The sequence below is a fragment of the Stylophora pistillata genome, chromosome 9, assembly GCF_964205215.1.
Source record: "Stylophora pistillata chromosome 9, jaStyPist1.2, whole genome shotgun sequence".
NCBI lineage: Eukaryota > Metazoa > Cnidaria > Anthozoa > Scleractinia > Pocilloporidae > Stylophora > Stylophora pistillata.
The window spans coordinates 19,627,191-19,653,327 of record NC_142527.1 but is presented as its reverse complement, the minus strand read 5'-3'; the positions used below and the strand labels follow the sequence as shown (position 1 = coordinate 19,653,327).

Here is a 26,137-nt window from a genome sequence, read left to right as displayed (position 1 = left end):
AACATAGCTCGTTACGTAATAATAAGCTACGACTGCCGTTTATGAGTCAGTCTCGTTAAACTTTTTGTGAGAGTGGGGATGGTTTGGTAGGATGAGGAGCGTTGGTTACGATAGCTGCCACTCAAAAACTACACGGCCTATCAATTGATGTTTGCTCAGTGGTCTTTGAATCTGTACATAGAGAGAGCCAAAGTTGTAAAGTCTTAATTACAGAAATTACATGTACTTGGCGAAACTTTGTCGTGCCCGTATTGGTTTGACAACAGGAAGAAATGTGATTCATGACTGACACGCTGGCATAGGTCCTCATAATGAAAAGGTAACAAAATATTACAACAGAACATTTTCTCACTGAATTGTCTGAAAATGTGTTCAGTCTTCGATGCAATCCTCTCGGTTAATATCTGAGTTCGCCTTGACGATAAATAGTAATTAGTAAGTGTGTGAAATCAAACCTCAGGACTTGTGCATTTAAATGTTTATCACGAGCCCATTAGTTTCTACAATTTCACATTACATTACATTACATTACATAGGTTTACACCGAAGGTGACGAACGAAACTTTGAAGAATAAGTCAGCATGAGAAGTGTTGCTCTTAACTTTTTGTGGTCTCACTGGAACAAGGACCCAACTAGGACCCGGAATATAGAAACCCAAAAGACATTAAATTTAATTTCTGTATAAGAAGTTGGACCTGATAAGTGCTCTGAAGTTGATTAAGGTGCTTCAACTTGATAGACCTTTGTGATCGTATCAGTTTGTAGGACGCATGCCACACAAAACCCTATAGTTCAAGAATTCGGATCCTTGCAAAGACACTCCGACACTTACGCAGTTGTGACTAATTTTATATAGATATCTTTGTTCCGGTAGTGAATTGGGAATTACTTAGTTCTTAAAAGAATTAGAAGGTCCTTGATAAATCACCCAACGAAGACAGAAAACAAATGCGAAAGAGTCTGTGCTATGTCAATGCCCACCTAAGAAAGTTCTTCTTTGTCACTGTGAGTTTTAGTCCGGCAACAGAAATGTCACTAAGACTTCTGCAATCAGCAAAGACAAAGGGCAAACCACGGTCGAAACACACCAACAGTCACCAAAAAAATGCAGTTGTGGAGAGGAAGAAGATGGCGGCGTATGAGCGTGGAGGAGGTCGAGCCGTTTGTTATTATGGGGGAGAAAGAACTGTACGCTACAGTACGGAGTATTGAAGTGCAACGCTAATACAGACGATCATTCTTATATGACCGGAGGACAGGCTGACGGCATCATGGTGGAAAATCGGTGCTAAGTGTGACAATTTGTAACTCGCCTGAACGTAGACTACCTTATTATAGGAATATAACGAAGCATGTTAATAACGCGAAGAAAATTTACGCGTCATAAAATTAACGCGAATTTTCCAAAAGTTATGCTTACATACATTTAATTAACGCGAATTTCCGTGCGGTATGTTGCATAATTAAGACGTGAATTTAATATTTTTCGCACTCATTTCGTTAGAAAACAACAACGGCCAACAACAAAATTTGCTCTCTATTTCCGGTAAAAAACATAAGAAATGAAATGAGATGACAAAAATGCGATAGACATTTTGCGCAAGAAAGTTGAAGAAGTGAGTTATCCCCTCCGAGAAGACGATCGCTACACTGATGAATCTAAGGACATTTTGAACTTAATATTAAAGGATGATGCGTCAACCGACTCTGACGGTGACGTAGAGGAATTGTGGCTTTGCTTATAATATAGGTGTCTTTAAATAACGATACTTTTAATTAACGTCATTTTAATTAACAATGAGGTAATTTAAGATACATAAAATTAACGCGAATTTTTGAAATTCGCGTTAATTACATGCATTGTTAATTTCCTATAATAAGGTACTTTCCTTAAAGCAAATCTCAGTTTAAATGCCATCGATGTAGAGATTCGTTCTCGTGTTATGTAAATAGTGCTCCGGGGAGAAAAAGGGGCTTATTAATCCACTGGATGACGCAAACCGTATAAATGATTTCTGGTTTTTCATGCGATCTATTAAGGAAAACGTTGCATAATATTAGATAGGGCAAACTACAGGGCAAACTACAACATAAGCGAACTACAGTGATTAATCGCATATCATCGAACACTTACTTCTGTGACGATATCCAGCAGATTATTCCTAATCACTCGTAGACACGGGGTGGCAGTTCAATTGGGCATTCGGTTGGCAAAATCATATGAAACGCCGGTCAGCGAGGGAACAATTTAGCACGGAACGATTCCTTCTAAAATGAACTTTTAACACGTTGCGCGATCTTAAGAGGTTACTAATCCCAAGTGTATCATGAACTTAATGAAAAGGGAAATTAACTGTCGATAGATAGATAGATAGATAGATAATAATCTTTAGACAGGGTGCATTCTCACAGAAGTGGTGTTCAGAACGGCCCTGTAAGCACCCACCCAACCCACCCCAGGGGAGGACATCCATCACACAGTATACTCGTGCGTGGGAAATTAACGTCTCCTACCCCTAACCCTGCAGGAGACGGGACCTCCATTTATTCGTCCCTATCCGAGAAGACTAGAATATCTAACCATTTCTTGATATTACAGAAAGGAAGCATATTCTTCTCAGTTATTTTAAGACCTTGAGTGTTGGTCCGGCCGGGGCACAAACCCTCGACCTCCCGCACAACAGTCCAGCGCTCTATCCATTGAGCTAACAAATAGCTAACTATTTGTTTCTCAACGAAACAAATAGTTATTCGATTATTTGACAATAATGAAGTCAATTTTGTGAAACATGTCAGCCTTCATTTTATATTAACTGGAATCAAGATGCGAGATTGAAGGCCCACGGCCCATCTCTTCAATTTAGTGTCGAACACGAATAGACACTGACAAATGTAACAAAAGTACTCATAGTAACTTCTTGAGTGTGGATTTGTTTCAGTGCAAGGATCGAAAAGAAATAGGATATAATTCACGATGTGAATTTGTTTATCTTATCAATGAATCAGTTTTTTATAGCTCTGTCTGATTTGATAATAACACATGGTCCATCCGATTAGCTTCCGATTCCAAGACGTTCCGAAGAAAAAATGTTTTGAAGACGCATTGTTTCACATATTATCTCCTGCTTTTGACGTTCAATAAACTGACCGATGTCAGAATCGCTCAGCCGACGTAAGCTGATCTCTGACAAGCCTGGCAGTAGACCTGAAAGCAACCTACTTTAAGAGGGCCTTTTTGAGTGGGAACGGTCGACTGAACTGTGGTTTTTTTTCTTTATACGCCGCACTGGAGGAAGGCTCTCTCCGCCCCTCGAACGAAGCACTGTTTCGCAACTGAATCAACGAACACTTCATTTATTAATCTGAATGATAACCTCATGCAACAGATAAATGGAAACAAACGTAAAGAGGGTGAAAAAAAAAAAATTAAAAGCTAATACAAAAAAATAAATGTTTACTGTGTCCCTTTTTTTTGTTTTGTTTTGTTTTTTTTTGTCTTTAAGCCGGCGAGGAAAATTTCACCGGTTCTGAAAAACAGGATCACTTTACAAAAATAACGAAATAAGAAGAGGACCTGCATCAGATTTACTGCAGAGGAATGTTCACATTCTACAGCAAAACGTGGATTGCATGTTTTGAAAAATCGCAAACCAACAACTTATTATCTTCAAAAGGAGCGACAGAGGGATGGACAAATGGCTCATGAAACGAATTAATAAATTTTCCATCTAAAGAAAACACCTGAAGACTGGTGTTATAACTCACGACCAGGTTCTTAAACGCATCAATGATGAGGTCGTTTCCACCATTAAGATATTGTCCGTGGCCAAATTCTTTTTTTCAAAATATCAAACAGATAAAGTCCTTCGTTGTTGAATACTCGAACACAGTCATTTGAGATAGATACAAAAAACTTGTCCGCATGATAAACAGCACAACCCGGGGACTCGATAGCGTTCGTCCCTTTGAAGGAATGTACTAATCGTGCACCATCAAGGGAGAGGACCTTTACTGACTTGTCGCCCAAGTCACACACGATCATGTGACCATCACCTTTGACAGATATGGTAAATGGATCAATCAGATCCTGACTGATGACTTTAATGAAGTCACCATATTCAGTGAACAAGAACATTTTAGAAGTTTGTAAAAGTTCTCCATGAATAACTATGACTTCATCTGATGCTGTAAATCCCACTGATTTAGGATACTTGATTCTCTCAGCAGCACGCCCTTTGTCTCCTATTGTTCTCAGATATTTGTACTCACGATCAAACAGCTGAACTCTGCGATTACCATGATCTGCTATGGCAATCTTTCCTGTTCTTTCACTCACTGCAATGATAATTGGGTTTTGAAACTGTCCCGGTTCTATCCCACGTGATCCAAATGAATGAATAACTTTGTACTGATGACCGATCACCTGATTCCTCCAAGGACTACCAGTCAGCGGCTTGCCATTAACCCCTACAGAAATGTCACGTCAGCCAACACTCTTTGGCTTGTAACACACTGTGTAGTTTCCATCCTTACAGTCATTAAATTCTATTTCCTCCCCTTCTCCTGTTTGAGAGCGGATTGTTACGGTCAGTTGGTCATTATCATTATACCACTATGACATTGTTTTGGTCACTTGTGGGAGAAAAAATAGTCCGCTTCCAACATTGTTCGGGTTAGCGTGTTGCGTTATTAGGCAAGGAGCAATGTTATGAACTTGCCACTCCCCATCAGGTTATTGTTCGGCGGACTTAACAAATGCTTATTAAAGGAGAAAGGGGATACATATTTTTATCCCTTAAAGTGGAGGAGTGACAACATACCTTGTTACGTAATGCTAAGTTCCTACAACTATTTGAACCAGTCTCGGAAAAATTTTTTTGGGAGCTGTAATAGTATGGCAAAATGGGGAGGGTTGGTTACGATAGCTGCGACAGAAAGACCACACACCCAATCAGTTGTTTGCTGGTCTTTTAATCTGTACATAAAGAGAGCCAAATGTGTAAAGTTTAATTTACAGAAATTACATGTACTTGACGAAACTTTATCGTGCCCGTATTGGTTTGGCAACGAGAAGAAATCTGATCCATGACTAACACGCTGGCATAGGTCTGAAGAAGGAACATGTAACAAAACATCAAAACAGAAACATTTTGTAACTGAATTCTCTAAAATTTTCTTCAGTCTTCGATACAATCCTCTCGGTTAAAATTTGAGTTCGTCCTAAGGACAGAGAGTAATAAGTAAGTGTATAAAAACAAACCCCAAGACTTCTGCATTTAGTTCTTTATCATGAGCCAACTAGTTTCTACAATTTTAGTTCTCAGGTCTACCGAAGGAGACAAAGTTAACAAAACTTTGATCGCTTGAAAAGAGAAATAAGTCAGAAATATTGCTCCCAAATTTTTATGATTCCACTGAAGCAACGACCCAATTACGACCACAACATTCAAACCAAAAAGGCATTACATTTCATTTCTGTATAGCAAGCTATCGACATTTGTGATCCTATCATCAGGTAGGACGCTTGTCACACCAAAACCCTATAGTTCAAGAATTCGGATCCATTCAAAGACACTCCGACACTTACGCGGTTGTGACCAATTTTAGATAACTTTGTTTCAGTAATGAATTGGGCATTACTTGGTTCTTAACAGAATTAGAAGGTCCTTAATAAATCGCCCAACAAAGACATCGTGCGTAACGAATATGACGGAGAACAAATGCAAGAAAGTCAGTGCTATGTCAGCGCCTACCTTAGAAAGTTCTCCTTTGTCACTGCGAGTTTGAGCCGCATCAAAAATGTCACTAATACTTCTGCAACCTGCATAGAAAAAGGACAAATCACGGTCGGAACCACTGTCGGAATACGCGAAGTTATTGTAATGTTTTAAGCTTTGAAATAAAGTTATTATTGTTATTATCATAATAATAATAATAATTATTATTATATTTATTGTTATTATCAGTTAGTGTTATAATTGTCATTAGTATCATCATCATTATTAATCGTAATATTATCTTATTACTTTTTTTTTTTTATCCTTTTAGCCGAAGATAAATTCGTCACTTTCCTTACTTTGTCCGGAGCATCCTCGTGGACACAATGACCGCATCGTGGTAATACTTGCATCTGAAATTTCCCTTTTGACGAATAAAGCAGAGTTGTTATACACAAATTGATATTCAAACGAGAGAACTTAATATCAGCAACACTCTTTTTCTTCTAATCTGAGACGCAGGGTTCGAATCCTTTTTCAGAAACAAATTTCAAGGACTTTTCCAGGACTTTTCCAGGACTCAAATTTTTCCCTTAAACCCTTTCCTTCTAAAGATTCCAAAACCAATTTTCCTTACAGTCTACAAACATTCCTTATAAAGTAAATTTTGAAAAATTTATTGCTTGAGTTAAGCAGATTCCCAGGACTTTCCAGGACCTGTAGTCTTTTTCCAGGACTTTCCACGTCTAGAAAATGTCAAAAATAAAATTCCAGGACTTTCCAGGTATTCCTGGACCCGCACGAACCCTGGGGACAACATACCTTGCATTTGACCAATTGTCAGATCTTTATCGAGACGATCAACACCTACGGCGAGAATTCGTTCGTAAAATTGTTATATGTCAAAACTACTTGTATTTATCAGATATAGGCGCGGTTGATAAAAGTCTAAAAGAAATGAAATAGTCTGCGATTACATTCATCAAAAGCTAGGAGTTTTGTTTACATCCCTATAATATACATGAAAAAATTTCTCAGTTCTGATTGGTTAAGATGAATGCAGTTTTCAGTTAATTCAGTGCAGAAGAGGGTTAATTCAGTGCAAAGAGAGAGACAAACCAGGCATTCTGATTGGTCAGAATGATTGGTCAATGTCAAGGTCAATGTCAATGTCACTTGCAGGGTTTGAATAAATTAGTTTTGCGCCTGATGTGCGCGCTTTTCTTCTGCGTAGTTATGGGAAGCTACCCCGTATTTTTTCATGTATATTATTAATAGATAATCACGTGACTTTCTCGTGCAATTAGGAATATATAATCACTTGTAACTTTTTTCAAAGACCACAAATTGCACTCGCCCTACGGGCTCATGTAATTTTGTTAGTCTTTGAAAAAATTTACTCGTGCTTATTTATTCCAAATTGCACTCGAAATCATGTGATTACCTATACAAATGCAGAGCTTTTAGATAAAGAAGAATATCGATCTTCAGGATCTCGAATTCCCAAAATGTGTTTTCAAGTGATCAAATGTTACATTTTTCGAAAAGTTTGGTTACTTTGTACTAAAGTTTAGCCACCTACAACATTCAACATTCAACAAGAACAAAAACAATGAAAGCTTCATCATCGTCATCATCACTTTCAATAAAAGGTAACGGTAAAGTCTGTTTACGAGCCTAGTGGCCCATTCGGCCGGTGTTTAACTCCGGTCTCTGTAGTATGAAGCGACTAGGAGTGTTTCTACTCCCCCCTGGATGGGATGCCAGTCCATCGCAGGGTTACCCTCAGCATTAAACTTTCCGGTACCCATTTATACACCTGGGTGAAGAGAGGCACTGTGAGAGTAAAATGTCTTGCCTAAGAACACATTACAATGTCCCGGCCGGGGCTCCAGCCCGGAACACTCGATCCAGAGTCGAGCGCACCAACCATGAGGCCACCGCGCCTCCCATCACTTTAAATATCAAGATAAAATAATAAAAAAAAAACAAACAAACAAACAGAAACAAAAAATTGAAATGCAGAAAGTTATATTTGTTTACCTGCCAAGATGAGAAGCTTTGGAACAGGACACGATAAGAACAAATTGGACATGTCTTTAAACCAGCCTTCAGAATTAAGAAGACAAAAAATAACCACTAACAAAACTGGCAGAGAAAAAATGGGAATATGTACACCTGATCACCAAAGGGAGGCTTTCCATCTTTTGAAAATGCAGAACAAGGGAAAATGCGACTCAATCCTAAGTTTTTTAAGGCTAATCCACGCTTTCATGGCTAAAGAAGTGTGGAAAAATGGCAACAATGACAACGGTTTCTTAAGAGAATACTGGCGGGAGTTTTAAGCCCTCTGACATTAGATGTCACATTTCCATCAGTGTTAACATTGTGGTATGTACACCTCCAAATAAGCTTAGACTCACCTTCCCAAAATCTATCAGTCTTGGACAAGTCAATCCTCCAAGTGAATCTCTCATCAGCCCTCTAAACGACAAATACCCACAAAATGAATGTATTCGGAGCGCATTTCGACTAAGCGTCGTGCAACCAAAAGCAATTCAATTACAACGGTATGACTAAGGTTATATCAATTACTGTAAAGCACCAGTATAGGTCTCGATCACTTGAATCGGAACCAAGCCTCTAACAGTATTTTTAGCTTCCACACTTACACAGAAGAAAACGTGTTGAGGTTTGCAGATTTCAATATCCTCTTGATTGGAAAACAATATCACCTTCTCGAAAGGCATGCACGCTATGTCGCCGTATTGGGTGATGTGAAGGTGTAGTCTGATCGTCCGGGTGAGTGTAGTCCTGAGAAGGACTGTTGTCGGTGGCAGTGACTGACGTTTCGACAACCTGTGCGGAAGTCATCATCAGAGTCAAGTGAATGATTGTTGTCAGTAGAATGTTCTTATTCCAGTTCGTGTGAAATGATCGGTTGGTTTTGCCGTGATGTTATTGGCTGTAAGACTCAAGTGACGTAAGTCGTTCGTGATTGGTCTGTTTCGGTCTGTCGGTAAAGCTAGGTTGTTCTTTTTCGGTCGTTTGTGATGTTTATGTCGTGAATGAGTCGTTTGTATGGGGCGGGTAGTTGTGACTGACTGAACACAGACGGGCGACGAGGAAAGGTGATGTCAGCAATCACATTGCTGAACACCATCGACTTACCAACCACAACATTGACTGGGACTCTGCGCAATGCCTAACCTACAGCACTGACTATTTTCAACGACTGACTCTGGAAAGCTGGTTTACTAACTTAGAACAGACTCCCCTAAACAGATGTCAACAACTACCCGCCCCATACAAACGACTCATTCACGACATAAACATCACAAACGACCGAAAAAGAACAACCTAGCTTTACCGACAGACCGAAACAGACCAATCACGAACGACTTACGTCACTTGAGTCTTACAGCCAATAACATCACGGCAAAACCAACCGATCATTTCACACGAACTGGAATAAGAACATTCTACTGACAACAATCATTCACTTGACTCTGATGATGACTTCCGCACAGGTTGTCGAAACGTCAGTCACTGCCACCGACAACAGTCCTTCTCAGGACTACACTCACCCAGACGATCAGACTACACCTTCACATGTTACCCCCGGGTTCAAACCATTTACTGCAGTATTGGGTGATGTTTATGCGCAGTATTGGATGCACAATGCAATACGAAAGATTCACCTTCACACGCATTTCTCGGATTGATTTTCTCTTCGTCATTGTGATTCTTCATAGCTGACATACTGCATGACCTACAATTCTAAGCTAATTGTTCTAATAAGTTTGGTTCAATCTGGAATCCTTTTATAGCCACAAATGGGTAAAAATCTTTCATTTGTTACATAACCTCGTTTTCATGTTTGAGCTAAAATGACGTCAGAAAACACCCTTAATTCAAAACCTATACCACAAATCAAGTCTATGAACTACCTAGCGTTAGTCAGGAGGTTTCGGTCTACCGAAATCCACAGTCAAACCTTTTCTGTGGTGATGGGAGAAGCAACACCTATTTTCTTGGTAGCTGCTGCGGGACTATAATTGTTGTAATTAGCAACGTGAAAAGATGGATTTAATTTCGTGCGACGTATTCTACTATACAAACAAAACCAGCAAAAGTAAAGAAGCTCTTTCTACCACATTCCAAACAAACTCATTGATCATTTTTGCCAAAGCTCGACCTTCTAAGAAGGATCCTAACCCCCTTACTCCCAGGTGTGACCAAAAAAGAAAATTCACCCACAACATCCAGAAAATGTTCAAAGGCGATTAGACGAGAGGAGAATGGAACATCTGCCAAAAAAAACCTGGGAAAGTCGCGTGAGTCAGAAAAAAATCAGTGGAAAAAACATTTGAAGTGCCTCGCGTGGAACTCCAGAACTATGGTGCACGAGCATCGATGTAGAAGTTGCGCCTTGAAGTTTTTGACTGGCGCAACAGACTTCCCAAAAAAGCATGGACTGCTGTAGTCTATCATTTACTTTACATGCAATTTCTGTGGGGAGGGAGGGGATTATGAGCGGGAGCACATTGTTATAAGATATTTGTTAACCACTAAAGCATCACCCTAAAATCTGAAAGCGGAAAAAGGGAAGGCGGTAGGGGAGTTGCGAAAAGACATTACGTACACATGATGTCCAAGGAAATTTTGGATTAAAATTAAATTCAAAAGAAACAAGGCACCGCTGCTGCTTACCTCCTGCCCCATTTCCACCTGACTATTCTCTGTATGCACTGCAGTCGAAGCTTTTGTATTTACCGTTTCTTCAGATTCCTCACTAATTGTATCACAGGCATGTGAAGGAGGGGGAGAAGTCGAACCTTCCTTGTTTCCTTTATCTTCACCCTCGCTACTACATCTGTTGGTTTTAAAATTAACTTTTAAAAACAATATTAATCGTACTTGAATGTAAATATGACTAAAGACAAATTCAACCAAAACAACAGCAACAGAGAATACAAGCAATAATCACCCTAACAAAATGTTTCCACCACTGACTCAGAGGAGAATAAATTGAATTCACCTGACTAGCTGTCCAACCATGGATATACGCGCTGACTCCACATTGTGGACCTGGCCACTTCGTATGCTTCAATTAAGAAAGCACAAAAAAGGTTACGTTATATAGTGCTCGATCACTACTGGCTGTACCCCTTGACAATGTAAATTTCCTTGGAAGTGATCGGTCAAGTTATTTTCAGTTAGTATTTATCCCCTGCTGTTAATTGGTCTCTGTCATTTGGTTTTTGAAAACTGATTGAAAATGATGCAACTCTTGTTTCAGAGTGGTCCATAAACTGCCGTGTTTCGTTTTGCCAAGAATACTTCCTTCATTCCATTTCAGAATACCTCCATTCTATTCCTTCTTCCAGTGATCGAAACGAAGATGGTCTACTTCTCAAAAAAGATTGCATAGCGGACAAAGCTTCCATCGCTGTCCCTAGGTATAAAAACAAACAAATTTATCAATAAATTCAGAGCCTTTGCTATAGACATACCCTTACACCCATTCAGATAGCCTACCTGAATACAGTTTCTTACTGAATGACTTCTCCCAGCCCTCGTGTATATACCGTACTGGTGTAAGCAGATGTAAAGTGGACACTAGAATGATATCGGTCTTCTTTCACAACAAAAAAAATTCATGCCATCCCCTCCACCAATCAGACGCAAAACATTTTGTCGTTGTGCAGGTAGTTTTCCTGTTTTACCTCTGGTTGTCATTGGCTAATTCTGATATTTTGCCTTCAATCTGACTAATCTGATCAGCCATTGTGATCACGCTGTTTTTTTTTTTTTTAATGACATTCATTTTAAAAGCACTCCATGTACTCTGTCCATTAGTCTCTGTCACTCACCTTCCACTACATCAATAACAGCTAATCCAGCTAGAGAGGCACCTAACAGTTTCTGAACTCCAACATGGACAGCAATGGCCCCACCCATACTAAAAACAACAAGTATCATTTAACGCATGTGATCAGCATAAGCACATCTGGTTAATCAGCCTAAACATTTTAAAACAATGGCTTAGATACAGGCACATAGCCATCAATTTTCAAGGGGGGGGGGGCATCCACAGGCACCTCCATGCTAAGCCCTTAAAATAAACTTCACTTTTCTTTGTAGAGATTGCAACAGACACTCTTACTGTGCATAAAGGGCAAATCAATATGAAAGGATGTAAACAGTTTGTTTAGCCCTTGCTGTCTCTGCTTTAGCTGTTATTTTCTCACAATTATGCTACAGAGTATTCTTAGCTACAAAGGTCAAGATAAAAACAAGAAAACATTACAAACAAATTGTCAGTAATATTTTTTACTCTACACCATCTTCTTTTCAGATACATTCACCAGTTAGCTGTAAAGACTTTTAAAAAAAAATTTAAGGATATCATGCAAGGGACAATGAGATAGTCTTCAGTCTATATCTAATTTAACCAATTTGTTCCAAACGTTTGATTTTAAATGCATTTTACCTGTGTCCAACCAGAAGAATAGATGGAGGGGAGTCCCCATAGAGAGACTGTACAACATTTCCAACATCCCTGTAAGTGATAAACATACAGTTGTTATTATAAGTATGTGCACCAATTAAAACACACTCTGTAATGGGACATGTATAGTATTGGACATATTATATAGATGGTAGCCTCCATTGGTGCAAAAATATGCTCAGATTATTAGCCAGCAGACACTTCATGTTCCAAGAAGCCAACAGTTTTCTCAGAGCAAAAGAGTTGATAATGTTGAAGGATGTTGAAACATGGGTAACAAAATGAAAATCAAAGTCACTTTTGAACACCAGTAAATTTCACATTTTGTCTCCAATGTACATGTAATTACTTACTCATTTTTATTTTTAATATTGGGTCCTGACCACAACTTTGGGAAAACACACAAAAGTGTTCATGTCCTATTTACTGATCATGCATTCAACCAACTTTTAAAATAATTATTACTCTCAAACAGAGACTCAGGTAAAACTTACTTTGATAAGGTATCAGCTGATAAATCAGAGTCATCTTCTGTGGATGTGTTACCTTTATAAGAAGCAATTTTTGTGTTTTGGAAATTATGGCACATACAATGTCATTCAACATATGTTTAGTAGTGCTTAGTGCACAAGTGAGGTCATTATATATGACTTAAAACTTAAGATAAATAAGTGTCTAAATTTGTGGATAAGGTGGTAGGGATGAAGGAAATTTGCACAAATTTTCTTTTCTCTATTAAAAGAACATTCAATAGGACTATCAAATTCATTTTTTTTTCTGTGACATCTACAAGCAACTCTTGTGTACTTAACCTATTGACGTCCAGTGCGCCCATATGCACCCATGGGGACCCACACCCTTTCTACGCCTTGTGACGTCATCACTTTTAACCCTGGAGCACGAATTTGAGCACGTACTTGAACAGGTTGAAAATATCTTACAGACGATACCAGAATGAGTGCAATTGAGTGAAGGAGATTGGAGAAATAGCCAAAAAACCATGTCACTTTGACCTGAAAATCTGCACGAAAATTGTCTTTCATTACCCACCTACCTTTCCGAGCATGTGCTTTGAAAATAATGAGTAGTTTCTGAAAAATCTCTACACCAAAATGAAGCCTACTCAAATTCCAGCAAGTGAGGAGAAACTTCAGGCAAGGAGAGGGGAAAAAAAGGGCAGGAGAAAGAGAGAAAAGTAAAAGTCGTAAGTGGGGCATGAATTTTCAACCCAAAAACTATGTGGAAATTTTGCTCTCTGCGCGTGCCCGAGATTTTCAGGCCGCCATTTTGCATTTGGATCGAAAGGCCGTCGAGTGCACAAGCTGTCAAGGGGTTTTTGGTAAGTTTGAACTTTTAAAACCACAACAGTGACCTGAAATCTGCTCAACTAGCTTCAAAACACAGTTTTCCACAAAAGCTGCAGCCATTAATGGGTTAAAGGATGTTTGAAGAATTATACAGTCACTTACCATGGCCTCTAAGGTCTAAAGCCAGAACTTGACAATGACATATTCTTGTGATTGATTTCTGAAAAAAGATGAAAACAAAACGAATAAAAGGCATTCTATGACTACATGTGCCTTAAATGTTGTATAACTGTAGCGTATTGCAGTAAAAAAACAATGGGGTGTGGAATACAGAAGGGTTGATGAACAGCTCTTCTTGATGCCAAAGTTGTGACAAAAGGAGGACTTCATCGGAACAGAGTTGTACAATTCATTCAATTGACAGGCCGCAGATAGAGCAGAAAATCTTAAATAGAATAGGTACATGTGTCAAATGTGCATCAAATGTATTTTAATACAAATTTGGGCCACTTCATACACTCTGCATACCTAGCACAATGGATAATGCATGCACCTGTTCCTCTTGCATCCGAAGGTATAGGGTTCAAGCCTTGGCTGCATCAACTCTTTTTTTGTCTTTATCTTTTTAAGTTCTTTACTTTCTCTTTTTCTCTTTACTTTTCTTTTTTTATGAAATTTACATTCTTCTTCAAGGATATGTTGGATAAGTTCAGAGTAAAATGCACAAGTCATGTGAGCACATTAAATTTTTGGCAATGTTCAACCATCAAAGTTCAAATCAATAACAATGTTGAAATGCAGAGGCGAGACCCTCAACAAACACTGAACTAAACCTGATTAACCAAAAATGAATCTGATTCATTCAATTGTGGCTATTGTCGGAGCTGTACCAGGACAAGTCATTGGAAATGTTTTGAGTGTCTCATAATAGTCTGCCATTTTGAAAATTGCAAGGCCAGTTTGGGGGAGGGTTTACCGACTTACACAACACCATAACATAGTACTAAGAGCATTCTTAGAAGGAAGACACAATAGGCACAAAAAGGGATGAATGGTACATACTGAATTTAAGGAAATGCCTTAAATTTACTTTTCTCTGGTCTCTACATCCATGATTAAAATGGAAAATTGATTGAAGTCAATTCTTAAGTGTAATAATGAATACTTACGGTAAAGACAGCCCATGATAAAGCAGAATGCCCTCCACCATGAAGTAACAATAGTACTGGACCAGAAGTACCAGCCTGGTAAACTCGGAATCTCTATTACACAAGTTACCAGGTAACAAGTCAAGGAAATTCTCCAATTCTTTTCACATCATATCACAGCCACTTTAAATATCAAAACCCTGAGTAAACTGATTTGTTTTCTTTTTTAATGCCTGTGGCAGTTATAGTTCATATTAAAAGCTACCAGAGACAAACATGCATGAGGCATCATAACTGTGACCAAAGAACGCTTGTTTTCTTCTGATGGTGACAGTTTGTTCCTGCTATTATTTGGCTCCTATGAATAGAGTTCTCATTTTCAGGTGGTAACCAGTATTATCAAAAACTGGATCATTGGATAATGCAATTCAAGACTTTTAATTGGCTTAGCCCTTATGGTATATGAGCCAATATACCATAACAAATATGGTAAGCGTACGCGTCAGCTTAAAATTAAAAGGGAGCTAAAAATTTAAGAAAATTTAATAATTTAATTTAACGTTTTTAATAAAACAATTATTCCACTCGCTCTTGTTGGATATGAGATGATTATAGCCAACTCGGCGCTACGTGCCTCGTTGGCTATCTATCATCTCATATCCAACGCACGCCCGTGGAATAATTGTTAAATATTTATTGCATAAAGCATCTCTTAGTACCATCTAATGTGCTTTAAGAGTCTTGAAAATTCAACAGGTTGAAGGATTGCTTGTTCCTTTCAGAAATTTATTACACCTGTTGTACATAAAGTAAAGGAGAACACTGTTTGATCGTAGAGCCTTAGTTGAACTTTCAATAAAAAGGATCTAGCCTTTGTGTCAAGTAAATAATTACTCCTAGCCATCAGATAAAGATAACCAATTGAAAGCTTGAATTGTGCTTAGTGCACTAAGAATTTCAACTTATACTTCAAGTAAATAACCACCACCCTGTTAGCCCAATGGATAGTGCGCTGGACTGTTGTGCGGGAGGTCGAGGGTTCAAGCCTCGGCCAGACCAACACTCAAGGTCTTAAAATAATTGAGAAGAATTTGCTACCTTTCTATAACATCAAGAAATGGTTAGATATTCTTGTCTTCTTGGATAGGTATGAATAAATGGAGGTCCCGTCTCCTGCAGGGTTGGGGGTAGGAGACATTAATTTCCCACACATGAGATTACTGTGTGATGGATGTCCTCCCCTGGGGTGGGATGGGTGGGTTTATACATTGAGTGTAAAGTGCTGTTGATCTGTCATTGTAAATAGCGCTCTATAAGAAATAGATTATTATTATTATTATTATAAATTTTTGTGTAGCTGTTCCATTTCGGTGCCAAAATGCAGTTGCAAAGAATCTGGGGAGGAACTAGCTTTTTTGTACTTAAATAGGCACAACAAATTTAAAAACTTGTCTAACAATCAACCACATCCGCTAAAAGAAAAGACATCCGCTAAAAGAAACACATCTGCTAAAAGAACATGTAGAGAGCCATGTAAAGATGTATCGATTACCCAGCAGAATTGTAAGTAACATATGCACTGCAAATATTTCAGCCCTTCAAGCGTAATTTCATATTTAAAACCCAATCCATTCATTTACTTTGCAATTTGACTGTTGCCAATGTTACCGTTGGTAACCAGTGCAGAAATAAAATGGTTAATATCTGTGCATCTGTAGCCTTCAAATTTAAGTAATGCTTCGCTACACTAGTGCAAATCAAAGCTTTACATAATAATAATAATAATAATAATAATTGTATTTATATAGCGCTAAAATCCACTAATTGTCCAAAGCGCTGTATACCCACCCAACCCACCCCAGGGGAGGACATCCATCACACAGTAATCTCGTGCGTGGGAAATTAACGTCTCCTGCCCCTAACCCTGCAGGAGACGGGACCTCCATTTATTCGTCCCTATCCGAGAAGACTAGAATATCTAACCATTTCTTGATGTTAAAGAAAGGAAGCATATTCTTCTCAGTTAATTTTAAGACCCTGAGTGTTGGTCCGGCCGGTATTGAACTCTCGACCTCCCGCACAGCAGTCCGGCGCTCTCCCAATTGAGCTAACCAGGCGGCGGTTTATACATGCAGGAATGTATAATGAATAACAAGCTTTCTTTGATCAAACTTAAACCTTAATAGTCCTATGATATTCCAATTATCTGCAGTTGTCTCTTTACATTTCCTATGATAAATATGACAAGGAGATTTGTTTCAAAATAAACGGTTTCTTAAGTTGGTCATTTCCATTATTCTCATGACCTTTACATACTGGATCCATGCAATAGTGAACTTCAAAGAAAAATTAGAAGCCAGTCACTCAAAAAGGGTACATCCCTTGCAATTATCACAGCTTAAAACATCTACCGGTAATGTCAACATACTGGACATCATTAAGACTTAAAATATTTAGATCCACCATTCAGTGCACAATGGAAAATCACATGGACTGGCAAATAAGTTTGTTATGTTTACTAATTCCTTTTGTGATTGCATCTATGTTTGACAAGTTAGGGATTGAGTCATTAGTCAAATGAAGAAAGACTCACATGGAAATAATAGTTTCCTGAGACTGTTGGATACAGACATTGGTATTGCATGGTACATAACACTGGTGGTTTTTTACAACTTATGAAGTTGCCCTACTAGCACAACATAGGCAATTGATTTATTGCACTGTATTTTAAATCCGGAGTTTCCAGGTTGACATCTTTCACTTTAACCATTAATTGCATTTGTGTTCCTCTCCTCCGCCTTGTTGGGTACAAAACTACATAGTTCTGTTTCAAGCTTGACAGAAAATCAGTGAAAATATGTAGTTTTAAGAGCCTAAAGGTGAAAGTTTCATTTTGTCTGCCCACAGCTGAACTATGTTTCACAGACATTATCAGAACAGGGTATAAGCTCTTGACATTACTTTGTTTTGAATTTACAATGTGTACAGTCTCCCAGTAGGGATTACAGTACTAACACATCGAAATTTACCTGCAATGACAACACCTGATCCCATTCATTTGATGTTCTTTCATCTTTTGTTGATCTCACAGATTTAAATCATTGATTCAATGTATGTACAAGAAGTAAGATCAAATCAATATTAATACATGACTTTTATACTAAAATAAACTTAAATTTACAGCAATCAGGATTTGTGGGTATAGAATTTAGAGGGACCTCTCCTATTGAAATTGAAAAAGTTCTCAGTGGAACAAAGGATACGTTGTTATCATTGACACAAACATCTCTCGAACTCTCGAAGTAATCTTCCCAAGACAACGGAGTGTAATCACGCTTGCGTCGCACTCCTCCGGCGGTTCTGTTTGTGCGACAAAAGATCGTTATTCAACAACAACAGCTGCATGAAGATGAAATCAATTCGTTGTCTTAATTCTTACCCGTAAGATTTCCCAGGTCGTTTCGGGGCAGGAGGTAAACCACCGTATTTGTTCTTCAAAGCATCTTTCCTCAGTTCCGACATGTTGGATTTTTTTCTGAAAATTCTTATCGCAGGCTCATGTTTTGCTCGCATGGGAGCACATTTAATTTTGTCATGCAGTCAAATGGTCACGAAGTCACTCACATTATCACGAAAACGATGATTAATAGTAATGTGGCACTTTATACTGCTACGGTCTTCTCCATTTTGTCTTTTTTTATTTTCTGGACGCAAGCTCTAGCCTCACAGCCTCACATATTGCTACTATTGGTGGATGATTTGGGATGGAGCGATGTTGGATATCACGGTTCGCAAATAAAGACACCTAACGTTGACAGACTTGCTCGTGAAGGAGTAATTCTTGAGAATTATTATGTCCAGCAATACTGCACACCAACTAGGGGATCTCTTATGACAGGCCGGTATCCAATACACACTGGTGAGTATGTTTTCCCAGTTTTCTTCCTGAAGGCTCCTGAAAAACATGTTTTGGCCAGCGTCCCGGGGGTAACTTTTGGGATCAAAGCCAGTATCTCGACAACTGCGAGGTGAGGGGTGGGTGCACAGTTGCCCATATACGGACGTTAATGCAACTTTTGTAACCTAGGGACCCGGGGGGTACTCCTTTATAAAGGCTTAATGGGGACGTGCGGCCAGCCTGGGTATGTTTTTCGAGATTTTTGTCTTAAACAGGGTATCGGAATTTATCATTTTTTGTCTTAATCAGGTTATCGATTTATCACTTTTTGTCTTAAACAGGATATCTTTTCTTGGAAGATAAACAGCAAAATTTTTACAAGCTCTAATTTTAATTAATATTGAATTCCGTTGATTTTGGCATTGATAACAGGAACATTAAGTGTCTTGAACAGGGTATCAAAAATTGGAATTCTGTCTTCAACAGGGTAGGAAAATCAGCGATATTTGTCTTAAACAGGGTCAGGGTATGAGGGGTCACGCCGCACCTCCCCAGCCAGGAATATATTGAGTACCCCACCCCGGGGCCTACGGGGAACCACTGTTTTGTGCTGTTCCACTGTCTACCTGGAGAAATAAGAGATGCTCTGTTCACCAAATTTTGTTTAAAGAGAGCAAGGGTACCTTTAACGTCAGGGAAAGGAAATAAAATGACAATAAGAAATTAAGTGAACAAGCTCTTCATGTCAGTGTTGAAGCATGCATGGAATGTAGAAGATAAAACTCAAGGAACAAAGTTAAGGGCCACAGGAGTAGAGACTGGCTCCTACCATTAACCCCCCCCCCCCCTACCTCCCCACTTTGTAGTTTTAAAGGGAAATGTTAGGTATTGAATGGCAACATTATATGTGATAAAAAGAATGATTTTCAGAATTTTCCTGAAAGTTTTTGCAGCCTAGAAGTAGTTGTTTGCCATCTGTGTTAACTGTTTATCTTAGACTCCATGTTCATTCTATTCTTAAAACAGTATTGAAAACATTGTAACCTAAAAACTTCAAATGAAGAATGACCCCTGTTTATTTTTGATCTGCAGGCCTGCAACATCGAGCGATTCTTAGCTTAACTCCCTTTGGACTTCCTCTAGAATTCTCCATTTTACCGGAGAAGTTGAAAGACGTAGGTAAGTTGAACATTCATATGTTCCTTTCAACCGTTTTAATCCCATGCTCTGATTGTTAATTTTCCCCATTAGTTGCTACACATTTCCCTGTAAGTAAGTTAGGAGAGTTTAGTGCTAGATCAAGATAACAACATCTGCCTGAGGTTGACTGTAAATAAATTAATTATGGATATTATTGGGAGAAGTTACATTTTAATCACTTCTGGTACTTAAAGTTAAAAAGCAGGAAAATGCAAACAAGAAAACAAACAAAAGAAAACTTTTAAAAGTGATAGGCAAGAAAAATAGGTCATAATACCTCTTCCTCCCCCAGCCCTTCAATCTACCCCCAATTCCTCAATTCTACATTTAGTGAGTTCTTTTCATTACGTTATATGTTACCATCTTCAGGTTATAGGACACATCTTGTTGGGAAATGGCATTTAGGTTACTATACATCTGTTAGTACTCCAACATATAGAGGTTTTGATTCCTTCTTTGGATTCTACAATTATGGGCACGATCACTTTGACCACACCCATGGTGGGTTTTTAGACCTCTTCAGGGGTGAAAAAGTTGCCAGAGGGTACAATGGACAATACACCACCCATCTTTATGTACAGGTAATTTGGAATAAGAGCTCTGTTTTATTAGATTAATGTGACCTCATACACGTGGCATGCATGCCGTGCACTTGTAGCTCCCCTTGAAGGATTCAGGGGAGGCACTGGGGACTGAGTTATATGCGTGACAGGCAGAACAAGAAATCTTACCATTAAACATTAGACTTACTATAAAAACTCTGACAAGTTGAGAGTATATAGTCAATGTACAATGGCATGTTAAGTTGGCATGTGACCCAATATTGGATCATCATCTTGAGTTCAAAGTCTGCCTAGTTTCCAAACCCCTCATCCATGTAGTGATCTCAAACCTTTGGACACATAGAGAAAAGTGTCTTCTTTTGCAGATTGTTTAAAAAGTGTGTAATAAAACAATTATTGGGTTCCATTTTCAAATGATATCATGAATTATTAAACCTCGTGTCTGTGTTATCTGCCTCAGCCTTTGGCTTCAGCAGATAACTCGGACCTCAGCATTAATTACTCATAATATCATTTGCTCAATCTCATCCAGCAATTGCTTATTGCCTCCTCAGCTATTTCAGGAATTTAAAACCATTTGCAAAAATGCTGAATGGCTTTTTGCTTTTACACAGCTTAAGTTCACTCTTCCTCAATCAAATCTTCAAGTTTTATTTACTGCAGGAAGTTGAGAAAATTGTTAAAGAGCATGATTCTTCCAAGCCACTGTTCTTATACATGGCATTTGAGAATGTCCATGACCCAATCCAGGCACCCAAAAAATACCTGGACAAATACAACTTCATCAAAGACAAGGATAGGGGAACTTATGCCGCCATGATGGATGTGGTGGATGAAGCCATTGGAAATATAACAGAAGTGTTTAAAGAGAAAGGGTAAGGCTGTTTTTGATTGCTACCTGCAGACAGCTTTTGTAGCTTGGTTTGGGCAATATTAAAACTCACTGTAATCACATAGATTGTCCCAAGTACATTAGGACAAAAAAAATAACTATATACAAGATTTTTCTCTTCATCTGTGGAGACCCAGGGTAAATGATCAGGCAATAAGAAACCCCAACAGCAGTGACTCTGTTTAATGAGAATGCCCATCTGATAAACCTTCGCATGAAACTGAAACTGCCATTGCATGCCTTCCAAGAACGAGTTTAAGGTATTAAAACTGGATGAATGGGGAAATTATGCTGATGATGAATTACCATCTTTCAGAGGGTCATCTGGTTTGGGATGGTCTGGGAAGGAAATCCTCGTTGAATACGCGCTCTCATCCACATTTTCAAACCAACTGCTATTTGTATTGACACCTCTAGGTTGTGGAATGATACTCTTGTGATTTTTAGCTCGGACAACGGCGGAGATCCTTTCTACCGCGGCTTCAACTACCCCCTACGTGGATACAAGAGGACGCTGTGGGAGGGTGGGGTGAAAGCGTGCGGTTTTGTTTATGGTCAGATGCTCAAACGAAAAGGGGTGATCTCACGTGATCTCATTCATGTGACTGATTGGTATCCGACTCTCGTTAATTTAGCAGGTACATTAGACGTTATTACGGTCAAACCTGTATTAAGCAGTACTGTCTAGAGTGGTCACCTTGCAAAAGTGGCCGCTTTTCAAAGTCCGGAATTTTTTCCCCGAATTTCTGTATTTTTCACCTTTATTAAGCGGTCATGGCCACCTTTTGCGAAGTCCCAACAGCCAAGCGCAAACACTCAAACAGACCTAAGAATAATAGTAAAATGGAATTCATGTATATCTTCCAAAATCAATTTTTGTAGTGTTTCTGAGGAAGTCTTTGTAAATGTATTGGTCAATTATGTTAAAACATGGCATTTTTTATCGTTTTTTTTTTTTTTAATACTCTAATTTTGTGGAGTATTAAAAAGCGGTCACCCGGCGGCTGAAAGAGGATTAATGTTCGGTCTTTTGAAAAACTGCGAGAGTTCAGTTGAGTTGGTAAAACCAATTTAAATGCTGTTCTGTGGTAGTAGCACCCTGTCACTGTTTGACCTGAACGTAACACCAGAACACATACAAGTCGCATGTAAGCTTCGATTGTCAGGTGAAGACTTCAAGACTCTTCCTCCTCGATTCGATTGTAAGGAAGTCATCCTTTTTCATTCGGAACCCTATCTGACACTAGTGATATCTTGGGGCTCGGCAAAGGCTATCATATTTTGAGTTCGAAATCGTCCGAAATGCTGGATAACTTCTCGAATGACGAATCTGCTCATTGATTTTTTTAAACACAAGCATCGAAAAGGTAATGACTGTCTTTCCCTCAAGTTTTTCTATACATTAACGTATCCGTTGATAAGAGAAAAAAAAATAGATGTTATGTACGGTAGGATTTGAATTCACAGCCTCTCGCTTTCAGGGCTACCAGACAGTCCGCAGCGTTACATCAGCACATACTCATTTTCTGTACAAAAGTTTGTATTTAAACACCTAAAATGGTGACAATATGCAGACAATGAACATCTCAGCCTGTTGACCACGTTTATTTAAACAAAACAATCGTATTTTTTTTTTTTCACAGTACCAAGAAGAGTCCCTCAGTAATCTTTGACACATGAACACTTTTCATCATTGACTGATACTGAAGATGTCAAAGTACAACTCTAAGTAACCTATTATAAAATTGTGCCAGTGCGTGTAAGAAGAAAAGTACAACTAAACCTTGTAACGATGTTCCTGGAGGTGGGCCCCCTGAGCCATGAATTGATACAAAAATTCCATTCCCGGCCTTTCATTAATCATTATCCAGTTCAGTGGCTCACAGCCACTTTGATTTTGTCTTCTAGAGGACCTCCACAACTAAGCCAAAATTTCTCTAATAGGCACATACACAGTCCTTGCTCTCTTTGCTAATCCTTACGTTTGGAGACGATTTTATTACCGGTATCATACAGCCATGGCATTTGTTTTTGTTGTTTTGAAGGTGGCGCAATAGATTCAAAGCCTATGCCAGTGGATGGCTTCGATGTGTGGGAAACCATTTCTAGTGGAGCACCTTCGCCCAGGAAAGAGCTTCTTCACAATATTGACTTCCCTGAGAAAAGATCAGGTCTTTTACTGACATATGACACCTGGTACAGCGGAGCGGCAATTCGCGTTGGTGACATGAAATTGTTATTGCATGTACCCAATGCCACTTGGTACCAGGTTCCAGAAGAAGGAGGAATTGCACCAGACATGGACGAAATCTGGGTAATGGTTTTCGCTGTTCTTATCTTTTTACTCTTTTCTTCCTTGATACTTTGAACTACCCATTTCCTTCAGAGACTAAATTACGCTGACTAGGAAATGATGATCAAACGATATCCACGCCGTCGTCAATTTTTGTAAATCAGAGCAATAATGGTGAAGATTTGAAATGATTACCCTTGGAAAACTTGAAGATCAACGACCTGACTTTTTTTTCAAATTTATCTTAATGCGCACGAAAATAAATTTCTGAACAAACTTGATTAAGAATGAATAAAGGGTGAAAGTTTCCAAAGAAACTTTGGTGCTGCGTCAGTGGGGGTAACAAGGTAATTTGGTTACATCAAGTATGTTGAAATTGTAAATTGGCCACCGTAACGAGTTAAAAAGCTGACGTTTCGAGCGTTAGCTTTTCGTCAGAGCGAAAACGAAGGGCTAACACTCGAAACGTCAAATTTTTAACTCGTTACGGTGGCCAATTTCCAATTTCAACTTAGTTGATATAACCAAATCAACTAGATTAAGAACGGTTTTGCATTTTAGAGTGTAATTGCTTTTAATTTCCAATAAACAATTTGTTCTCTGTAATTTTTATTGAGTTTTATATGAAACCTAACGAGAGGTTAACCAAGTTCTTGTGACAAAGCCCCCCCTTTGAACAAATGCGCAAATAAACTGGTTCTTTCCCTTTCAGGATCAAAAGACAAACATCGTAGAACTGGCCTTATATAACGTAAGCGCTGATCCTTCAGAACGTTACGACGTAAGCCCTAAATATCCTAACATTGTGCGACACCTGAAGGACCGAATACATGAATATTGGAAGACCGCTGTCCCACCGGGGATCGTCCCAGAAGATCTAATGGCTCTAGCTGTAGCCATGAAAAACAAAGCGTGGGCACCATGGAGAGACACGTGCAATGCAAAATGAGGGTATGGATCTTTCTCCGAAATGGCGATCTCAGACTGGAATCCGTCAATATTGATCTGCGCAAGAAACTGTCACCTGTCCCAAAATTAAAACTTCTGTTATTTTAAATGTTTCAGTCGAGAAATAAGAAATTGAGCTTTCTCTTTCTTCCCATACCAGAAGACTTATAAACCGTGAAACTTACATATTCATTTGCCAATTTTACACTATCATTTCTTCAAAAACCTTTGGATTTATCAGATTTATCCATTGCTGACCAAAATCGACAAAACAAGGTTTCGGATTTGGCCAATACATTCTGATGTGGAAACTTTGCTACGCAGTAAGCGTTTATTTGAAATGTTGTCTCAACGTCTCGAAGGACGGTGAACCTGCCAAAACAACCAACAAGAGACACATGCGTTATCAACAAAGCACGAGGTCAAAATGGCTGGATATTGGCCAAGTTCTTTTTTTGCATAGTTATGAACCTTATGAATCCTTCTTTGGATTCTAAAATTGTGGGCATGATCACTCTGACCACACCCATAATGGATTTTTAGACCTCTTCAGGGACGAAAAAGTTGCCAGAGGGTACAAAGAACAATACACCACCCATCTCTATGTACAGGTGATTTGGAATAAGAGCTCTGTTTTAGTAGATGATGAATGTGGCTACATACACGTGGCTTGAATGCAGTGCACCGCTGTAGCCTGTAAGCTCTCCTTGAAGGGTTCAGAGGAGGCACTTGCTTTTAATTTCCAACAAACAATCTGTTCTATGCAATTTTTACTGAGTTTTACTTGAAACCTAACGAGAGGTTAACCACTGAAGTTCTTGTGACAAAGCCCCCCTTTGAACAACTACGCAAATAAACTGGTTCTTACCCTTTCAAGATCAAAAGACAAACATCGTAGAACTGGCCTTATATAACATAACCGCTGATCCTACAGAACGTTACGACGTAAGCCATAAGTATCCTAACGTTGTGCGACACCTGAAAGATCGATTACATGAATATTGGAAGACCGCTATTCCACCGGGGATCGTCTCAGAAGATATAATGGCTCTAGTTGTAGCCATGAAAAACAAAGCGTGGGCACCATGGAGAGACACGTGCAATGCTAAATAAGGGTATAGATCTTTCTCCGAAATGGCGATCTCAGACCGGAATTCGTCAATATTGATCTGCGCAAGAAACTGTCACCTGTCCCATATTTAAACTTCTGTTATTTTAAATGTTACAGTCGAGAAATAAAAATTGAGCTTTTTCTTTTTTCCCATACCAGAAGAGTTATAAACCGTGAAACTTAAATATTGCCAATTTTACACTGTCATTTCTTTAAAGCCTTTGGATTTATCAGATTTATCCATTAGTGAACAAAATCAACAATACGAGGTTTCGGATTTAATCAATACATTCTGATCTGGAAAGTTTGCCAAGCAGTAAGTGCTTAGCTGAAATGTTGTCTCAACGTCTCGAAGGATGTTGAACCTGCGCGCAAAAACACCCAAAAATATATATACGTGTAACAAAGCATGAGGTCAAAATGGATGGATATTGGCCAAGTTCTTTTTTTGCATAGTTATGGACTGAGACGAAGTCGAGGTCCATTAAAAAATAGGACGAAGTTCATCTCCAGCCATCTCGACCGAACAAGCTTGGTCAATGAAC

At 38.8% G+C, this 26,137-nt stretch overlaps 2 protein-coding genes across 4 annotated transcripts; one reads left to right on the top strand and one right to left on the bottom strand.

Annotated features, from left to right (window-relative positions):
- Positions 1-4,952: 4,952 nt before the first annotated feature.
- Positions 4,953-18,262, bottom strand: LOC111338691 (protein phosphatase methylesterase 1). Of its 3 annotated transcripts, none has more exons than XR_015991644.1 (16): positions 18,127-18,262; positions 17,951-18,047; positions 14,709-14,801; positions 13,702-13,759; positions 12,727-12,778; positions 12,215-12,283; positions 11,595-11,683; positions 11,086-11,176; positions 10,760-10,825; positions 10,432-10,594; positions 8,142-8,202; positions 7,762-7,827; positions 6,541-6,585; positions 6,075-6,142; positions 5,755-5,824; positions 4,953-5,109 (listed from the first exon to the last, which is right to left on the bottom strand). XR_015991644.1 is itself a non-coding variant. In XM_022945205.2 (16 exons), the coding sequence occupies exons 1-16, from the start codon at positions 18,258-18,260 to the stop codon at positions 5,091-5,093; spliced, it is 1,236 nt and encodes a 411-aa protein (XP_022800940.1). In that variant the 5' UTR covers positions 18,261-18,262; the 3' UTR covers positions 4,953-5,090. The 3 variants fall into 3 exon arrangements, 2 of the variants coding, with proteins under 2 accessions (XP_022800940.1, XP_088589151.1); XM_022945205.2 differs by having other exon boundaries at positions 5,755-5,822; positions 6,078-6,142; XM_088733025.1 differs by lacking the exons at positions 17,951-18,047; positions 18,127-18,262 and adding an exon at positions 15,407-15,425 and having other exon boundaries at positions 5,755-5,822; positions 6,078-6,142.
- LOC111338690 (arylsulfatase B) lies at positions 18,246-24,637 on the top strand. The gene is made up of 7 exons (XM_022945204.2): positions 18,246-18,606; positions 19,678-19,764; positions 20,155-20,366; positions 21,012-21,223; positions 21,658-21,878; positions 23,286-23,554; positions 24,246-24,637. Exons 1-7 carry the CDS (start codon positions 18,246-18,248, stop codon positions 24,480-24,482), a joined length of 1,599 nt encoding a protein of 532 aa, XP_022800939.1. The 3' UTR covers positions 24,483-24,637.
- The last annotated feature ends 1,500 nt before the right edge of the window (positions 24,638-26,137 follow it).

Excerpts from the sequence above, each read along its gene's own strand:
- LOC111338690 (XM_022945204.2), top strand. The coding sequence starts at position 18,246 with ATGTTTTGCTCGCATGGGAGCACATTTAATTTTGTCATGCAGTCAAAT. Across the intron at positions 21,224-21,657 it reads GAAGTGTTTAAAGAGAAAGG|GTTGTGGAATGATACTCTTG; the intron begins GTAAGGCTGTTT and ends TGACACCTCTAG. Across the intron at positions 21,879-23,285 it reads GACTCTCGTTAATTTAGCAG|GTGGCGCAATAGATTCAAAG; the intron begins GTACATTAGACG and ends GTTGTTTTGAAG.
- LOC111338691 (XM_022945205.2), bottom strand. The coding sequence starts at position 18,260 with ATGCGAGCAAAACATGAGCCTGCGATAAGAATTTTCAGAAAAAAATCC. Across the intron at positions 8,203-10,431 it reads AGGTGGAAATGGGGCAGGAG|AGGGCTGATGAGAGATTCAC; the intron begins GTAAGCAGCAGC and ends TTTGTCGTTTAG. Across the intron at positions 5,823-6,077 it reads ACGAGGATGCTCCGGACAAA|GTTGCAGAAGTATTAGTGAC; the intron begins GTAAGGAAAGTG and ends TTTTCTATGCAG.